This window comes from Eretmochelys imbricata, chromosome 1 (genome assembly GCF_965152235.1).
Source record: "Eretmochelys imbricata isolate rEreImb1 chromosome 1, rEreImb1.hap1, whole genome shotgun sequence".
Lineage (NCBI taxonomy): Eukaryota > Metazoa > Chordata > Testudines > Cheloniidae > Eretmochelys > Eretmochelys imbricata.
Window position 1 is genome coordinate 361409446 of NC_135572.1, and position 19088 is coordinate 361428533.

At 60.6% G+C, this 19088-nt stretch overlaps 1 protein-coding gene across 4 annotated transcripts; it reads left to right on the plus strand.

The window, feature by feature from the left end:
- Positions 1-3491: 3491 nt before the first annotated feature.
- Positions 3492-18311, plus strand: ARSA (arylsulfatase A). 4 transcript variants are annotated; one of them, XM_077838046.1, is made up of 10 exons: positions 6824-6933; positions 7387-7459; positions 9262-9440; positions 10651-10891; positions 12132-12350; positions 13440-13609; positions 14432-14556; positions 15138-15265; positions 16021-16123; positions 16252-18311. In XM_077838046.1, exons 3-10 carry the CDS (start codon positions 9415-9417, stop codon positions 16554-16556), a joined length of 1317 nt encoding a protein of 438 aa, XP_077694172.1. In that variant the 5' UTR covers positions 6824-6933; positions 7387-7459; positions 9262-9414; the 3' UTR covers positions 16557-18311. The 4 variants fall into 4 exon arrangements, with proteins under 4 accessions (XP_077694156.1, XP_077694172.1, XP_077694180.1 ...); XM_077838054.1 differs by having other exon boundaries at positions 9265-9440; XM_077838030.1 differs by lacking the exons at positions 6824-6933; positions 7387-7459; positions 9262-9440 and adding exons at positions 3492-3546; positions 3885-4226.
- Positions 18312-19088: the final 777 nt, after the last annotated feature.

Consider the following 19088-nt stretch of genomic DNA (forward strand, 5'->3'; position numbering starts at 1 on the left):
TAAAGTTTCCAACTGAGCCAAAGACTCGGGGAGTGGTGAATGATGGAGAGGACAGGTCATCAACAGCGATCTGGGTCACTTGGCAACTGGGTGCACGCAAGTGAGGGTTTTATTTTAACAGTCTTTCTTGTTTCCTTTACCATTAGCTGGAGAGAGTATTTACAGGAAACCCCCCACGTCTGAGAGTCTCTTCGATGATAAGCAGTGGCCTTCTGGGGAGAAGAGAAGAGGTGAGTTGAGATGGGCTGGGGCTGTTGTTAAAATCCAATCTCATTTCCTGAAGACTAACAAGGTACAGACAAGGGGGAAGAGCAGCAAAGACTGGAAATGCAGCTTCTGTCTTTAGCTTTGACTCTCTTTTGTAAGCTCACTGTTGGAAACACAGGCCAGCACATGGTTTTATCAGCTGGTCTGAGACCTGGCAAACTTGTATAAGCATCGAGCTGTTTGGGGCATTGCTTTTAACTGTTTTTCGGGTCACAGTGTTGCAAAATAGGCAGTCCTGGCTGGCTAAACCAGACTCTGATTAGACAGAAGGAAAAAGGAGAGAGATGGGAAAGAAAAAAAAAAAAGCTAAGGTAGGGGGAGAAAAGGACACACGGAAGGGAGGGAGGACAAAGTGTCATATCCCAGGTATTGATTGGGATTTAACCAGAGCTGGTGGAGGTGTGTCATGGAGCCACAGACCCAGTGCTCTGGAGCAGCTCTGGAGCAGTCCCTGGGAGACCCCTTCAGTGTGCTAGCCCCCTTAGGTCTCGCTCTGTCGCTAGAGCAAGCCACTCGGCTTCACCACCTCTTTGATCCAACCCTTGAAGCCTTCAGCACCCCTGCTTCATGTTGTGAGCTCTCTGCAGCAAGTCGTCCGGAGCTGGGCACTGGAGAGAGACTTATACACCCAAAGGAGCAGTGCATCCACCTCCAGCATCTGCAGTGACTCGCAGCAAGCGTGGTAAAAACAGTCGGGTTTATTAGATGTCTGGAACATGGTGTAGACCATCCTTGGTTAGCTCAGAGAATAGGAAGTTACTGCTTGGTCCATCTTGGGCAGCCCAGAGCCCTCTGACCCCTCTTCTGTCCCAGTTCAGGAGACTCCTGCTTCCAGTAGCCCAAACTTAACAACCCCCCACTGGGCCCCTCCTCAGTCCTTGTCCTTGTTCCTGGGCAAACACGGCTGGCTTCCTGCAGAGGGGGTGGCTGTCCATGGTCATTAGTTGCTAGGTACCAAATGTCCAGGCAATTGGAGTGGCCATTGTCATCTTGGACTGTCCATGGGCATGGGCCCCAGGCCCCAGATGGCCAGGCATCAGTCACATCTGGAACTCTGCAACCTTCCCCTCCCCCCCCGCCCCCGTTAATCGTGGCGCACATAGGAGAAACTGTGGCACACACAGTATTCATACAAAATATTAGAGAATTCCCCCTCCGTCACAAGATGTCATTGTGATCCCTGTCTCTGACCTGGCCTTGTCAGGACACCTCTCAGGATCAGGACGAAGAAGGGACTGTGTTGTCACAGTAGAACCCAGGGTCCCAGGAGAAGGTCAGGGTTGCAGTTATGATGGTGAAGCTCCCTCCTGCCCCTTCGTTTGTCGTTCAGTCAGCCAGCATTGCGGTAGCCAGCTTTCCCCCCAGAGGCTCTTTCTGAGGACCCCAAAAGGGAGTGACAAGCTAAATAGCTTGTCCCCTCATGATGTTGTCCACTAGTTAGGACGAATATCTGACACACCAATTTTGGTTCACTGATTTCTGGTCCCACACGTCTCTTGTTTACTGGGCATGATCTTAACACAGTCCTGGAGTTCTGTTAGTCGGCCTTTTCGTTTGGTCTACTTCCGCCTGTCTGACTCCCTTTGTCACTCTAGGTTATTGTGATGCTGTCTGAACTTTCACTTCCTTTAAAGCCGGCGTGCGGGGCGTTGGCGTGCTCCGGCGTGCGGGGCGTTGGCATGCGGGGCGTGCGGGGCGTTGGCATGCGGGGCGTGCGGGGCGTTGGCGTGCGGGGCGTGCGGGGCGTTGGCGTGCGGGGCGTTGGCGTGCTCCGGTGTTTGGGGCGTTGGCGTGCGGGGCGTTGGCGTGCTCCGGCGTGCGGGGCGTTGGCGTGCTCCGGCGTGCGGGGCGTTGGCGTGCTCCGGCGTGCGGGGCGTTGGCGTGCGGGGCGTGTGGGGCGTTGGCGTGCGGGGCGTGCGGGGCGTTGGCGTGCGGGGCGTTGGCGTGCTCCGGCGTGCGGGGCGTTGGCGTGCGGGGCGTTGGCGTGGGGGGTGTTGGCGTGCTCCGGCGTGCGGGGCGTTGGCGTGCGGGGCGTTGGCGTGCTCCGGCGTGCGGGGCGTTGGCGTGGGGGGCGTTGGCGTGCTCCGGCGTGCGGGGCGTTGGCGTGGGGGGCGTTGGCGTGCTCCGGCGTGCGGGGCGTTGGCGTGGGGGGCGTTGGCGTGCTCCGGCGTGCGGGGCGTTGGCGTGGGGGGCGTTGGCGTGCTCCGGCGTGCGGGGCGTTGGCGTGGGGGGCGTTGGTGTGCTCCGGCGTGCGGGGCGTTGGTGTGCGGGGTGTTGGCGTGCTCCGGCGTGCGGGGCGTTGGCGTGGGGGGCGTTGGCGTGCTCCGGCGTGCGGGGTGTTGGCGTGCGGGGCGTTGGCGTGCTCCGGCGTGCGGGGCGTTGGCGTGGGGGGCGTTGGCGTGCTCCGGCGTGCGGGGTGTTGGCGTGGGGGGCGTTGGCGTGCTCCGGCGTGCGGGGCGTTGGCGTGCGGGGCGTTGGCGTGCTCCGGCGTGCGGGGCGTTGGCGTGGGGGGCGTTGGCGTGCTCCGGCGTGCGGGGCGTTGGCGTGGGGGGCGTTGGCGTGCTCCGGCGTGCGGGGCATTGGCGTGGGGGGCGTTGGTGTGCTCCGGCGTGCGGGGCGTTGGTGTGCGGGGTGTTGGCGTGCTCCGGCGTGCGGGGCGTTGGCGTGGGGGGCGTTGGCGTGCTCCGGCGTGCGGGGTGTTGGCGTGCGGGGCGTTGGCGTGCTCCGGCGTGCGGGGCGTTGGGGGCGTTGGCGTGCTCCGGCGTGCGGGGTGTTGGCGTGCGGGGCGTTGGCGTGCTCCGGCGTGCGGGGCGTTGGCGTGGGGGGCGTTGGCGTGCTCCGGCAGGTACCCAGCGTGCCGGCAGGGTCTGCGCCAGGCGCTGCCCCGTACAGCGCTCTGCGGTCACAGCAGCCTGTGGCCCGGGGGGCGACTGCAGGGCCCGGCCCCGGGGAAATCTCGCCGGCTGTGCCGCTGGCCAGGGCTGCAGAATGCTGTGCAGCAGGCCGGGCCCCTCGGCCGGCCCACGGGGGACGCACACGCCTGTTCCACGGCACAGCTGGGATGGGTGTGTGCCCAGGCCCCGCCCCCGGTAGCCCCGCCCCCGCCCAGGCTCCGCCCCCGCCCCCGGGAGCCCCGCCCAGGCTCCGCCCCCGCCCCAGGATCTCGCCTGGCCCGCGCGCGGCCGCTTTAAGGGAGCCCGCCTCGGGAACACGTGACCCCCCCACGTGACGGCCGGCGGCGCGCGGCGTAGAGCGGCTGCCCCAGGACGCTCGGGGCCGGTAAGGGCGGCCCGGGCCCCCGCCCCGCCCCTCGCTCCGGCCCTTCCCCTCCCCTCGCTCCGGCCCCGCCCCCCGCTCCGGCCCCGCCCCCGCCCCCTGCCCCGCTTTGCCCTGGGTCTCGCGCCCGGCGGGGGGAGCCTCCCGAGCCCCCGGCAGCCTGCAGAACGGCCGCTCGGCGCCCAGCTGTGGGGCCGGGGCCGGGGCCGGGGCCGGGGCCCTGCTGCTCTGGCTGCCGGGAGCGGGGGGAAGGCTGCTGCTGCTGCTCGAAGCCGCTCGCTGAGATCATCCCGCGCGTCGTGCAGACTTGGCTGGGTGCTAAACTGTGTTTTCTCCGGCAGGTCCTGGGCGGAGCGGCCCTGCCCGGGCCAGCGGGCAGCTGGGGGCATCGGATGAGCAGAGCAGGGCCGGCTGAGACAGCGTCCCGTCCACGCTCGGGGGGCCTCTGGGGACATGAGGTGGGCGGGCGTCTGGTTCCTCTGTGCCCTGGGCCTGCTGGGCTTGCTCTCTGCAGCCACCAGCCCTCCCAACATCCTGTTAATCTTGGCGGATGACCTGGGGTTTGGAGATTTGGGAAGCTATGGGCACCCCACCTCAGCCACGCCCAACCTGGACAAGATGGCTGCCAGCGGCCTGAGATTCACCGACTTCTATGCCAGCTGCCCGATCTGCAGCCCCTCACGGTAGGTCCAGCTTTGTCCCGCTCCCCAGTCTGCAGCCCCTCCCAGGACAGAGCGGTAAACTGGCTGGTGGTCTCTGAAGGCAGAGCACTGAGAAACAGCAGGGAATTGAATTGGGGCCACAGGGGTGGTCTGATGTCCCCCCTACTGAACTGCAGGAGCGGGATAAACGGCCTGATGATAATGTCTGTGGGTGACAGAGACAGGATCGGGGGAGCCGGCAGCTGCACGTCCGCCCCGATGGCAGCAACTGTGTGAGCGAACAGCCACGCAGCCAGCCTTGAGACTGTGAAATTGTTTAAAAGGTTAAATCGTCTGACCTCCTCCCCCAGTGTGTGTCTGACAGGTGGAGCTGTAGGGTGCGGCAGCTTTGGCCCTCGCCGCAGGAGTTCTCACTTGAGGACCTGGCTGAGATTGGGGCCCACTTATGCCAGACATCGGACAGACGCATACGGTCCCTGCCTCAAGAGTTTACAGTTCATTGCAAAGAACGGGGGGTGCGTGAGAGAGAGAGATGTGGGAAACAGAACTCCAGCTCATTTCCATCCACGCCCCGTAGGCGGGAACAGCTGTAAATTTCTCCTGGGCTGGATTCAGGCTGGTGCGCTCCAGCTGGGCGTCCGTGCAGCTGATGAGCAAAGCCCAAGGCAGCCAGGCCACAGCGCTGCTAGTGTCACACCTGGGGAATGAGGCTGTTTTCGGGGAAGGAAAAGTGTCACAGCCTGAAGCTCGTCCAGGCAGTGTTCTCTTCCTGCGTACAGACAGGTTTCAGAGGAGCAGCCGTGCTCGTCTGTATTGGTAAAAAGAAAAGGAGGACTTGTGGCACCTTAGAGACCAACCAATTTGTTTGAGCATAAGCTTTCGTGAGCTACAGTATACTTTCTACAGTATGCATCCGATGAAGTGAGCTGTAGCTCAAATAAATTGGTTAGTCTCTAAGGTGCCACAAGTCCTCCTTTTCTTTTTTCTGCATTTCTTTTTCTCTGTCTTACGGTCTGCCTCACCCTGTTCTTAAAGGGGTAGCTCCCATTAACCATACCAGTAAAACAAGTATTAGCACAAGACCCAGATTCCCTTCTGAGGACACGGTTCAGCAGTGTATACTCACCTAGGGTGCTGGCGCTAACTTGCATACCAAGGAATGTATTTTTGCCGGGCCTGAGTCCACGGTCTTCCGATTTACAGTGCCGACCTCTCCCATTGTGAGGTGGGACACCAGGCTCTTACCCTCAGTGTGGATCAGCCCCTGCAAGAGACACAACACACACTGCCAGCGGGTTACAGAAGAATGGCACGCCATAGCAGAGCGTCGGGTCTCGGGATTATTTGTGTCAATTCCAGGAGCAGAGCAGGATCGAGTGGTTACAAGCAGCGCAGGCCAGGGGAATGACGCCCTATTTGGGTTATTGGGGCATGGTGTGGGAGGCGGGGAATGAACCTGCGAGCTCTGGCTGGGAAACCTGGAGCCTCTGGAGCTCCAGGGAGTGAGCCAGCCCCCCCAGCGAAGTAGCAGTGTCACAAATCACTCTCTGTAGTGGGTGTCTGAGCCGCAGGGTCCTAGCATATGTTACATTCGCACCTAATTTGCTCTTGACGGACAGTGTGGCCACATGGCTGAGCCTTGTGACTGCTGCGTGAGAGATGGGGAGTCTAGCCCCAGCTCAGCCTGAAGGGACCTTGTGAAGGGTGGTCTTACCAGGGTGCAGGAGACCTGCGTTCCATTCCTGGCTCTGGGTGACCTCAGGCAAGTCCCTTCCTCGCTCTGTGATTCAGCTTCCCTGTCTCACATGGAGCTCCCGCCTCCTTTGTAAAGTGCTGGGAGATCTGCTGGTGTCAGCTGATGTGCCAAGGGGAGGAATGAGTTACCCCAGGGTACAGCACCTTGGCTTGCACAAAGGGACAGAAATGTTCGCAGCCTTCTGGGGAAGAGTAGAAACTAGACCTTGTGGGGTGTGAGCTTGGTGTTTTTAGGGCACTTTCCCCAAGGCTGCTGGACAGAGTGGGGAGAAGACACTTGTGACATTCCCCTCTGGTGCTATCTGGACCAATAATCTGCTAGGTTACTCCAATCCTTGGCTCTGGGAGCCAGCATTACCCTGCTCTGCTGTGAGAACCCCCACTCCTGGGCTGTTCACGCACGGCCTCTGGCATGTCAGTCACTCCTTGGATTGTGCAACTGAATGACACTATCCAATATCTCCGGTCCCAGACACAATCCCAGGAACCTCCGTCTTGTAGTGTCCAGTTATGCCCGCTGGACACTGCAAGCTTATATGAGTTCGTCAGTTTAAGAAAGAAATTGATATGTACCAGGCTTGTTCTCCCAAGGGGAGCCTCTGACACACTTCAAACCAAATGCACTGCTTCAGGTAGAATAAAGAAACAGAGTTATTAACTACAAAGAGAGATTTTAAGTGATTGTAAGTCAAAGCATAAGAAATCAGATTTGGTCAAATGAAATAAAAGTAAAATGCATTCTAAGCTGATTTTAACACCTTCAGTGCCCTTGCAAACTTAGATGCTTCTCACCACAGGCTGGCTGGTTGCCCTTTAGCCAGGCTCTTCCCTTTGATCAGCGCTTCGGTCGCTTGGTGGTGGTGATGTCTGTAGATGGAGGTGGAAGAGAGAGGAAGAGCATGGCAAACGTCTCTCCCTTTTATCATGTCCTTTCTTCCCTCTTGGCTTTGCCCCCCACTCCCTTCAGAGTCAGGTGAGCATTATCTCATTGTAGTCACTGGCTGACCAAGGGAAGGGGGGTGACTCACTTGAGAGTCCAACAGATCCTTTGCTGCTGCCTAGGCCAGTGTCCTTTGTTCCTGTGAGACTGGGCTGGGTTTGTCCCATAGATGCCTTGATGAGGTGTGAACTGCCCCTCTGCTCTTAGAGAGTTTTTGCGTGGGCTTATTTTAAGCCATGAGGGCACATTTTCAGCCTCATAACTATATACAGGGAATTATAACCTGTAACATTACAGCAACAACAATTACTATAACATCACTATAGCAACCATGCTCAGTGCATCACGAGCCTTCCCAAGACACCCGACATGACAAACTTTGCACTGGGTACCACACAATCATTTTATAAGGATGAACATGGGGGTGTAGGGTGTTCCACGAGGTACAGAACGTCACAACGTTGTTTTGGGTTTTTGCTTCCCCAGCATTGTGTGAAGGCTGGAACCTTCTGAGCCATGGCGAGATGACCTAGAGAGGGGCCAAAACTGATCGATTTGTGTGAGTTTCCAGCGCTGGTACAGAGGGAGAGATGGGGCGTGAGCAGCATCTGGGGCACGGCAGCGTGGAGCTAGTGGGGAGTTTGTGGCACTGGTGAAGAGGGACAGATGGGGCGTGTGCAGCGTGTGGGGCATTGCACAGTGAAGACAATGGGGAGTGTGCAGTGCTGGTGCAGAGGGAGAGACAGGGCACGGCAGCGGGGAGCCAGTGGGGAGTTTGCAGTGTTGGTGCAGAGGGAGAGACAGGGCACGGCAGCTGGGAGCCAGTGGGGAGTTTGCAGTGTTGGTGAGAGGGAGAGATGGGGCACGGCAGCAGGGAGCCAGTGGGGAGTTTGCAGTGCTGGTGCAGAGGGAGAGATGGAGCATGGCAGCGGGGAGCCAGTGGGGAGTTTGCAGTGCTGGTGCAGAGGGAGAGATGGGGCACGGCAGCAGGGAGCCAGTGGGGAGTTTGCAGTGCTGGTGCAGAGGGAGAGATGGGGCACGGCAGCGGGGAGCCAGTGGGGAGTTTGCAGTGTTGGTGCAGAGGGAGAGACGGGGCACGGCAGCGGGGAGCCAGTGGGGAGTTTGCAGAGCTGGTGCAGGAGGAGAGATGGGGCATGCGCAGCGTGTGGGGCACGGCAGCGTGGAGCCAATGAGGAGTTTGCAGTGTTGGTGCAGAGGGAGAGATGGGGCGTGCGCAGCGTGTGGGGCACGGCAGCGTGGAGCCAGTGGGGAGTTTGCAGTGCTGGTGCAGAGGGAGAGACAGGGCACGGCAGCAGGGAGTTTACAGAGCTGGTGCAGGAGGAGAGATGGGGCCTTCGCAGTGTGTGGGGCATGGCAGCGGGGAGCCAGTGGGGAGTTTGCAGTGCTGGTGCAGAGGGAGAGATGGGGCACGGCAGCGGGGAGCCAGTGGGGAGTTTGCAGTGCTGGTGCAGAGGGAGAGATGGGGCACGGCAGCGGGGAGCCAGTGGGGAGTTTGCAGTGTTGGTGCAGAGGGAGAGACGGGGCACGGCAGCGGGGAGCCAGTGGGGAGTTTGCAGAGCTGGTGCAGGAGGAGAGATGGGGCATGCGCAGCGTGTGGGGCACGGCAGCGTGGAGCCAATGAGGAGTTTGCAGTGTTGGTGCAGAGGGAGAGATGGGACGTGCGCAGCGTGTGGGGCACGGCAGCGTGGAGCCAGTGGGGAGTTTGCAGTGCTGGTGCAGAGGGAGAGACAGGGCACGGCAGCAGGGAGTTTACAGAGCTGGTGCAGGAGGAGAGATGGGGCCTTCGCAGTGTGTGGGGCACGGCAGCGTGGAGCCAGTGGGGAGTTTGCAGTGCTGGTGCAGAGGGAGAGATGGGGCATGGCAGCGGGGAGCCAGTGGGGAGTTTGCAGTGCTGGTGCAGAGGGAGAGACAGGGCACGGCAGCAGGGAGTTTACAGAGCTGGTGCAGGAGGAGAGATGGGGCCTTCGCAGTGTGTGGGGCACGGCAGCGTGGAGCCAGTGGGGAGTTTGCAGTGCTGGTGCAGAGGGAGAGATGGGGCATGGCAGCGGGGAGTTTACAGAGCTGGTGCAGGAGGAGAGATGGGGCCTTCGCGGTGTGTGGGGCATGACAGTGGAGCTGGCAGGATTTGGAAAGGCAGGGTGAGGGCGACAGAGCAGGCTGCAGGAAGCCGGGCTGGAGCTTGAAAGGCAGTGCTGGGAGGAGTGAGGTATTTTAAGGTGGGAATAGTCCTGTGTAGGAGAAGGCAGCACATAGTAGCGTATCCTGGGATGGCCTGTGGGCTGCAGCGCAGCTGTTTGTAATCTCTGATAAGGATGGTCCAATTGTGTATTTGCCATTCAGCAGCAGGTTCAATACCATCCCTGTGACATCAGTGCTGGGCTAAGGCAGGGAGAGACGTGATCCCTGGGACTCTAACATGGCCACGGGAAATGTGGTACGATTCCAGAACGGGTGGGTGACTCAGTGGTCTGCACCGACTCTTTGGCGCTACGGATGGCCTGGCTGTCGCACGAGGACAGGTGAAGTGGCACAAAGGGGACTGGAGACGTGACAGAAGTGGCAAGAAAAAGACTTTTAGATCAGTGATGGTAAAACCAAATGTCTGGCTGGAAGAAGACAAGGAGCTCTTGGCTAGCTCTTACCTAGCAGTTCAGAGAACAAGTCAGGCAGGTTATGTACCGTACCTAGGAACTGTACTTCCTATAACACTTGGAGGAGGAGGAAACCAAGTCATGGGGACGTCTCCATCTCTGCAGAGCATTTTCCGTTCCAAAGAGCTGCTGGGAAAGGCTCAGCTTAGCCGTACGAACGCACTCTGAGGCCTGTTGTTTTATAGGGCTGAGACCTGTGCACTTCCTAGGAAGGAAGGGAGACAGCTAGGTAACTTGGACAATGTTGATGAGGTTGTGGGCCGGTCAGGGAGCGCTACTTCTCCCGACATCGTGCTACTAGGTCTTTGGAGAGTCGAGTTCCCAACAGCTGCAGTGGGCAGGATAACGGTTGACAGACCAGCCAAGCTTGGCGTCTGAGCCATGGCTGACAAACGAGGAGATGGAGGGATGGTATGGAGCAAGGCCCAAGAGCGCTCCATGTGAATTATCATCGCTGGGGGCAGATTGAGGGTGGCCAGGACCAATGATCTGTAGAGCAGAGGAGGAGCAGTGGATGCAGATGTGTGCTCGAAAGCTGAGAGGAGGAGACGGGCCCAAGAGTGGCCGAGGCCGGGCACCTGGATCTGGCAGAGGCCAGGACCAGCTGGAGCTGGATCCCCTAGCTGACTAGCCGGGGCCTAGGGCCAGCGTTTGAGAGCCGAGTGCTCATCAGGGAAGGCGTCCGGGGACCCTGGGCTCCGCCAGGCTCTGCTGATGCCCCAACCGGGGGCTGGGGGTTAATGAACAGAAAGGGAGCTGGGAAGGGGGGTCTGTGTCGGAGGGATGTGAACTCAGCAGGGGATGGGGAGAGAGGGGTGTCAGCCCACTGAGCACCAGCCTTCCCTTGCCATGGGGTGTTGGTACCACTGAACAAAACATCTCCCTCCAGGGGCTCAACTAGGCTTCTTTCTCCTAGGCTTGGCCAGGGGCTTGGCAGCCCCATGGCTCAGGGCTGGGCTGGAGGCTTGTCAACCCAAGGGACTGTGCTGGGCTGAGCTGGGGGCTCGGCAGCTCGTATGGGCATGGGCACAGGACTCCTCCGGCTGCTCCAGCTTTTCTTGGCTCCTCTCATTCCCAGGGCGGCCCTGCTGACGGGTCGGTACCAGACACGCTCCGGGGTTTACCCTGGCGTGTTCTACCCCGGCTCCCGGGGAGGCCTCCCACTGTCCGAGGTCACCATCGCGGAAGTGCTGAAGGCTCGGGGCTATGCCACAGCCATGGTCGGCAAATGGCACCTGGGACTGGGGGCCAATGGCTCCTTCCTGCCCATCCACCAGGGCTTTGACCACTTCCTGGGGGTGCCCTACTCCCACGACCAGGTGAGCTTCTGGCATCCTGGGGCACAGGGCTGGGGGGTGTCCTGGCCCCCTTGCAGGGCTGGGAGCATGTTGTGGGGCCAGGAAGGTATCGGTACAGTGCCTGGGGGAGGTGCCCTGGGGGTCCGAGGGCTGATTTGGGATGGTGCTTGAGGGAGTTGAATCAGAAGGCTGGCGGTGGCTGGGAGGGGATCCAGGCTGGGCCGGGGGGTGAGAGGGGGAGCTGAATGGGGTGCTGGGGGCGTGGCTGGGCTGGCAGGAGGCTGGGGCTTGCAGGGTCTGGATCTCTCTGGAGTGGGGGCTGGGCTGGGTGGATGGGGTGCTGGGTGAGGCAGGCTGTGTCTGTGTCTTGGGGGTGCAGGCGCTGGGTGAATAGGGACTGGGTGGATGGGGGTTGGGAGGGATGGTTGGGTCAGTGTCTTGGGGGATGGCTGAGGCAGGCTGGATCTGTGTCTTTGGGGGGCACAGGCTGGGTGAATGGGGGGCAGGGTGGGTCAGTGGCTGGAGGCGGGCATGGGCTGGGTGAGTGGAGTTGGGAGGGATGGCTGGGTCAGTGTCTGGGGAGTAGGTGGATATGGGGCCGGGCGGGGCAGTCTGGGCTCCCCCTTTCCTGGTGGAGTCAGTGTATGCCAATAACCCAGAAGTGTTCACATTTCCTGGCGGGGGGGTTATGTCTGGCCAGTCCCTGGTGTGCTGCACAAAGGGAATAATGGGGCCTTGTCCCTGTGAGGTGGGGGAGGGGGGCGTGCCAGCCTGGGCTGGGGGGATCTAGTCCCAGGCCCCTGGGGGAGCGTTGGGTTTGGGGTGCTGTGGGGAAGGGGGGAATCCAGGTTGCTGTAGGTTGGGATGGGGTCCACGCTCCTAGGGAAGGGTTGGGTTGTGGTGTGCTTTGGGGAAGGGGTTGCTGTAGGGGGGTGGGATGGGGTCCTGGCCCCTGGGGAAGGGTTGGGTTGTGGGGTGCTGTGTGGAGGGGGTTGCTGTAGGGGGGTGGGATGGGGTCCGGGCCCCTGGGGAAGGGTTGGGTTGTGGGGTGCTGTAGGGAATGGGTCCTGGTCTCTGGGGATATGTGAGGAGTGCTAGTCTCCAGAGTGATTTGGGGGTGCGAACTGGTCATTGGGTGGGAGTGGAGCCTCGTCCTTGGGGCACTGGGTATGTGCCTGCGTCTCGGGGGGAGCTCATGTGGGGGGCTGGTACCTGCTGCCTGCCAGGTGGGGATGCAGAGCGTTCTCTCCTTTCGCTCCAGGGCCCCTGCCAGAATCTCACCTGCTTCCCCCCAGACACCAAGTGCTTTGGGACGTGCGACCAGGGCGTGGTGCCTGTCCCGCTGTTCCTAAACCAGAGCATCCTGCAGCAGCCGCTCGCCTTTCCCCAGCTGGTGTCACGCTACAACAAGTTCTCTCGCGACTTCATTGCCGACTGTGCCCGCCGGGGCCACCCCTTCTTGCTCTACTACGCGTCCCATGTAGGTGCCGGGGCTGGCAGCCTGGGGGTGGGCATGGGCACCTCGGGGTTGGCCAGGATGGAGGAGTCACAGAGTCCCCGGGCGGTGCTCTGGAGCTGCTCCCTACGAAGCCAGGCAGGACTCTGGGGAAGTCTCCTCTCTGGGAGCAGCCTGTCTGTAGGACACACAGCTCACCCAGCTTCCCCCTTCCTGGGTCTGACCTCGGAGCATTCAGCCTCCTCTGCCCCTCCATGCGTGTCCCACAGCGAGTCCGCTCAGGCCGGGTCCTGGGGAAGCTAGAGGGTCCTGCCCCCCAACTCCACAGTCAGACGTGACTCTCAGCCAGCCAGTAAAACAGAAGGTTTATTAGATGACAGGAACATGGTCTAAAACAGAGCTTGCAGGTGCAGAGAACAGGACCCCTCAGCTGGGTCCATTTGGGGGGTAGTGAGCCAGACAACCATGTCTGCCCTTCACTCCATGTCCCCAGCCAGCCCCAAACTGAAACTCCCTCCAGCCCCTCCTCCTCTGGGCTTTGTCTCTTTCCCAGGCCAGGAGGTCACCGGATTCCTTTGTTCTCCAACCCTTTAGCTCTCACCTTGCAGGGGGGAAGGGCCCAGGCCGTCAGGTGCCAGGAAACAGGGTGTCGGCCATTCTCTGTGTCCAGACCCCTGCACACACCTACCCTCTAGGGCTCTGCAAGGATCATACACCCTTATCCCACCCCCTAGATACTTAAGAACTGCCTAGGGGAAACTGAGGCACCCCCACACTATTCAGAGGAAACATTAAGAACAGTCCCACTTCGTCACAGGAGGGTAGGTGCAGGCACCTGGATGTGTCGGGGAGGGAGTAAGTGGGGTAGGGGTGGTGGGGATGGCTGGGCACGGCTTGGGGCGGTGGTGGGTAGACCTAGAGATACTGGGGGGCAGGGCAAGGGGGCACCTGTACCCCCCCTCCTGCAGCACGATGAATGGCTCCCGCTTGATCCCCGGAGGAAGGGAAAAGCCCCCACAGCTTCCTCCCTGGCCTGGCAGCCCCAGAGGTAGCTGGTCCTAGCTCTGCAGTCTGCTGCAGGGATCCCCTCTCACTGTCTGCTCCTTTGCCCAGCACACCCACTACCCCCAGTTTGGGAGCCAGGAGTACGTGGGCCAGTCGCTGCGGGGTCCCTTTGGGGATGCCCTCATGGAGTTGGACGGCTCAGTGGGGCTCCTGCTCCAGGCACTGCAGGAGAACGGCCTGGAGGGGAACACGCTGGTCTTCTTCACCGCGGACAATGGGTGAGTGTGAGCAAGTTGGGGAGCTGCCCCCGCCCCGCCACGTCTGCCCAGGGATGGGAGGCTGTTGGGCTGAGCGTGGGGTCAGGGGTGGGAGCAGGACTCTCAGGGATATAGGGGTGCTGGGGGCGTTGGGGATTAGGCAGGGGGATTTGAGAAGTGCTGGGGAGGTTGCGGGGAGGTGGGGATGGAGCAAGGAGGTTTCAGGGGGTGTTTGGGGCGGATGGGGCAGGGGGATTTGGGGTGCTTGAGGGTGGAGGTTTCAGGGGATGTTGCGGGGGTTGGGGGCAGGTGGGGATGGGGCCCAGGGATACGGGGTGCTTGGGGCAGGGGGGTGACAGGGACCTTCAGGGTGGGGGACATTTGGAATGACTTGTAAGTTATGGAGTTGATCTGATTTCAAGTTGTAAGGCTGCTCAGCGTGCTCCCCCCTGCCCCACCCCCACGGCTCCCTGTGCTCTCTCGGGGCTGTGCAGGGGGGAGCAGTAGGGCGGGGAAGGCCCTGCCCACACCCCCACTTCCCAGGCGAGGGACATCCCCAGCCCGGTGCTGGAACATGAACATCCCTCCAGGCTCCCTCTGGACTACCGCTGGCCTGGCCTGCCTCGCTCCTCGGCCAGAGCCGCCTGTGGGACCCGAGAGCCAAGGGTCTCCACCAGCCTGGCTGTGCCCTTCCCTACGGACACCCAGTGGGGTTGTGGTGCCCGCAGGGAGCTGGCTGGGAAGGGGCAGCGTGGCCCCCAGCCGGGTCCGGGCCAGCACCGCCCGTGGCAGGGCCGTGTTAACCTGTGTGCTCGCTGATGGGCACTCTCCCCTTCCCCGCAGCCCCGAGACCATGCGAATGGCCCGTGGGGGCAGCTCGGGCCTCCTGAAGTGTGGAAAGGGAACGACGTACGAGGGCGGGATGCGGGAGCCCGCGGTGGCTTATTGGCCGGGCCGGATCTCCCCGGGTAAGCCTGGCATTGCTCACAGCCGCTCTGCGGTGCCTGGCAGTGCTGGTGCCTGGACAGCAGGACCTGGGCCCACCTTTGCCTGGAGGCCCCTCAGTCTCTGCACGGCCTGGGAGGAGACTACGATGGACAGGCCGAAACTACAGCTCTGGGGGGCTGTGCAGGGCCCAGTGAGATCAGCCCTCCCCATACTCCTGCTTGGCGTGCGGGGAAGATAACCAGGGAGTGTGCGGAGCTGGAGGGGCAGAGGATCCAAAGGCCTCACCCCTGTGGAGGGGAACGTGGGGGGGGACAATGCGTACCTATGGCTGGGGGGGTGTCTGTAGGCCTGGCACCCCAAATTCTGGGCAGAGGAGGCTGTTGCCCCAGGCCCTCTCAGCCCCTCTGCTCCAGGCCCCAGGGCGAATCCCCCTGTCCCGGGAGGTTGGGGGCCCTCCTGGGAGAGGGAGGGGCTCTGGGAGTTGGGGGAGCATGTGGGCGGTGGGGAGGAGGGTGTCAGCGTGCTCGAGAGACGATGGGAGTTATCGCTGGGGCCTGACGGCACCCAAACTTTTCTCCTCGTGCCCGTGGCCTGGTGCCAGGCGTGACCCATGAGATGGCCAGCACCCTGGACGTCCTGCCAACCCTGGCTGCCCTGGCCGGGGTGCCTCTTCCCAGTGTCCCGCTGGACGGCTACGACCTGAGCCCGGTGCTCTTTGGAGGGGGGAAGGTGAGTGCCCTGAGCCAATGCTGCCACGGTTACGCTGCGAGGAGGGGGGTTGATCGGGGGGGCCTCAGTGTCTGACAGGCTGCCCTTGCCAGTGGCTGCTCCGCACACTGTCTGCCCGGGAGGGGGCGGGGGGTGACTCAGGGGCCGTCTTCACTGCAGGAACCAATGCAGCACCGAGTCTGAGCCCCGGTCAGCTGGCACGGGCTCCTGGGGCTTGGGCTGCGGAGCTCTAGCACTGCAGGGTAGACATTCAGTTTGGGCTAGAGCCCAGCCTCTGAGACCCCATCCCGTCTCCTTCCCCCTGCATGGCACTGGCCTGGCACCTGGCCTGTCCCCCTCCTTCCCTGTCCATGGCCACTGGCCCGGCTCCTGGCCTGGCCTGTCTCCTTCCCCCTGTGTGGCCACTGGCCTGGCACCTGGCCTGGCCTGTCTCTTTCCCCCTGCATGGCACTGGCCTGGCACCTGGCCTGTCCCCCTCCTTCCCTGTCCATGGCCACTGGCCCGGCTCCTGGCCTGGCCTGTCTCCTTCCCCCTGTGTGGCCACTGGCCTGGCACCTGGCCTGTCCCCGCCAAGGCTCGGTGCCACCACATCCCATCTCCTTCCCTGTCTGTGGCCACTGGCTCCTGTCCTGTCCTGTCTCCTTCCCTGTCCACGGCCACTGGCCCGGCCATGGCTTAGCCACTGCCCCTCCCTCCCTATACATGGCTCAGCCACGGACGGCCCCATATGACTCTGCCTCTGGTTGCTCACACAGAGTCCGCGGCAGATGATGATCTATTACCCGTCCAGCCCCAGCGACCAGCTTGGCGTCTTTGCCATCAGATACGGGAAGCACAAGGCCCATTTCTTCACACAAGGTAGCATCCTCCTTGGGGGCGGAATGGGGGACCTGCATCCTTGTCAGGGCTCTGGTTGTGGTTCCAGTCCAGCTTTGGGGACCCAGGCTGAGGGAAGGTGGCTTCAGCTGTTTGCATTTGTCTCCCAGGTTCCTTACAGAGCGGGACGACCCCTGACCCGGACTGCCATGGGCTAGCGCCCCTGACGCCCCATGAGCCCCCAATACTCTTTGACCTGGAGGCTGACCCTGCAGAGAACTATAACCTGCTGGAGGGCGGTGCCGTGGGGCCGGAGGTGCTGCGGGTGCTGAAGGAGATCAAGCAGCGCAAGGTGCTCTTTGACCAGCACATGGAGTTTGGGGAAAGCCAGATAAGGAAGGGCACCGACCCTGCCCTCCAGCCCTGCTGCGCCCCCCACTGCACCCCCAAGCCTTCCTGTTGCCACTGCCCCTAACCTCCCTGCTGCATTGCACCCTCTAACTTTCCCCTTGCCCCTGCTTGGAACCCCCTGCTCTTCGAAAGCCTCCTGCTGCTGTGCCAGTCCCTCTGCTACCACTCTCGAAAGTCCCCGCGCTGGCCTCCCTGCTGCTCTCCCTAACCCTGCCTGCAGCTGGGTGCGCTGCGTTGGGCTGCTTCCCTGGCCGGTGGAGCTGCCCCCGGACTCCCGCCCCCCAGGCCTGACGCTGAGGTCCCTACGTGCTGGCTGCATGGGGGCATGGGGTGAGCTGCTAGGAGGGCAAGGGGCACTCCTGTGCGGGAGGTATTTTATCTCTGCACTGCAAGTCTTCGGCCATTTGACACAAACCTCAGCTCTCCCCAGGGACGCACTGAGCCCTCCGGAGTCCACTGGGCCCTGGAACAAAGCAAAGGGCATACCCTCAGAACCCCAGTGCAGCCAGCAGGGGCCCTGGCGGTACAGCCTGCTGGAGCGGGAAGGCCAGGGCGCGGAGCGCGCCCAGCTCTGGGAAGGCTGGTTGTAGTCCCTGTGCCCTGGCACAGCAGTGAGGGCCAAGGCCATATCAATACTGGCACAGAGGCGGAGTGTGGGGTGCGAGGCCAGGATCAGGCCAGCAGCAGACAGGGTGCTTGGCCCTGAGCACATGGATAGTGGACTGACGGGTGACTGCAGTCAGGAGAGGAGCTGTGCAGAGCTCCTGGCAGGCCCCTTCACCTGCATGGATGCAGCCAGCCATGGCTCTGGGAGAAGACTTGTTCTTGTTTAAAGGGTGACATAAGGAGAAACGAGGCCATGGAGTGGCTGCCCTCCAGGCTAACCAGTGTTTGCAGTCTGTGGGTAGGTGTGACCAGGGCTGTGTGCACCGGCAGGCCAAGAAGCCAGGGTTCCCAACCCAGAGCTCATGCCGAAAAGCCCTAGTCCTGAGCCCTCTTGGCAGTGCTCCCACCTGGGGAGTGAGAGCTGCGAGATGAGCAGTGGCCTAGGGCGGCTGCTTGGGATACCCAGGGGGAGGAGGTAGCTGCTGGCATCCTGCAGAGAATGGCCAAGTACGAGCCTATGATGCTGGCGTGCCCAGACTCGCATGTTACCCCTGTGGCTTTACCAGCTTCTCAGTGCTTTGCCGAAGGGAGGGTGGGTCGTGTGTGGTCACTGCTGAGCTAAGCCAGCTGATTGCCATGGGTCTTGCGGGACATTTGTACAGGAAATATTCTGAGATGTAAAATGTCAAATATTGTGTTCCACAACAACTGAGGCAGAAGCACATCACCTGTGGTGGGATGGGTCTTGGCAAACTCAAGAGTGAGGCCAGTCAGTGCTTTCCGACCCAGCTCAGACCTGTGTTTACAGTCTGGACAGGATCCAGGCCACAGCACTGACAAAGACAAAAGAACCCCAAGAAGAGAGACTGCCATGGGGACCCTCAGGGCTGAGCTGCAGGTAATGAGGAGAGACCAAGTCTGGGGGTGTATAAGAGAAGAAGAAAGGGCACAAGATGTTATCCATTACAGAGGGGACTCTGTCACGGGAATGTCTCCTGAAAAGTAGGTCCCTGTGCTCTGGACTGGAGAAGTGCTGGACACCCTGGCCACTGGATGACAAATGCCTTCTTAGACAGGAAAGGGACTTGTTAACAAGTCCAGGCTCTAGATTACGTTTTATGTTTTTCTTTTACCTGTAACCTCATGTTTCCTTGCTTTTATTTGAATCTGTAACTCGAGCTCTGTTAAATAAACTGAAACCGGTTTTACTGTAGACACGTCTAGGTGCCTTGTGTTGAACTGAAGCGATGCCAGTAAACGGGGGTGCGCTGCTTCCAGAGAAGCAGCGAATGGGTGTACATTGTGCGTGTGCAGAAGATAAGGGACTGGGCACTTGCATGTGATAAGGTGGGGTGTGTAAATTGTAGCCTGCAGAGGGAAAGAGCAGGGCTTGCAGTAGTCCGTGTAGGCCTTGCTGGAGCCCTAGGCATAACTAGCAGTGTGAACAAAGGCTGTGAACCAGAGCAGGCCTGCCTGGGCAGAACAACAACACACTAGGTGGCATTCTTCTTCTTTTGTATGGTGATAGTGAACCAGTAAAAGTAACGGCAGGATTACAGTTGGATCGTAAGGTCTCTTATCCTATCCAAAGCCAAGGGGGTAGCCATGTGAATGGCTCTAATGCCTCTAGGATGAGAATAGATTGGACAACCAGGAGTCTTGTGGCACCTTAAAGACTAACAGATTTATTTGGGCATAAGCTTTCGTGGATAAAACCCCACTTCTTCAGATGAATGGAGTGAAAATTACAGATGCAGGCATTATTATACTGGCACATGAAGAGAAGGGAGTTACCTCACAAGTGGAGAACCAGTGTTGACAGGGCCAGTTCGGTCAGGGTGGATGTAGTCCACTCCCAACAATAGATGAGGAGGTGTCAATTCCAGGAGAGGCAAAGCTGTTTTTGTAATGAGCCAGCCACTCCCAGTCCTTATTCAAGCCCAAATTAATGGTGTTAAATTTGAAAATGAATTTTAGTTCTGCTGTTTCT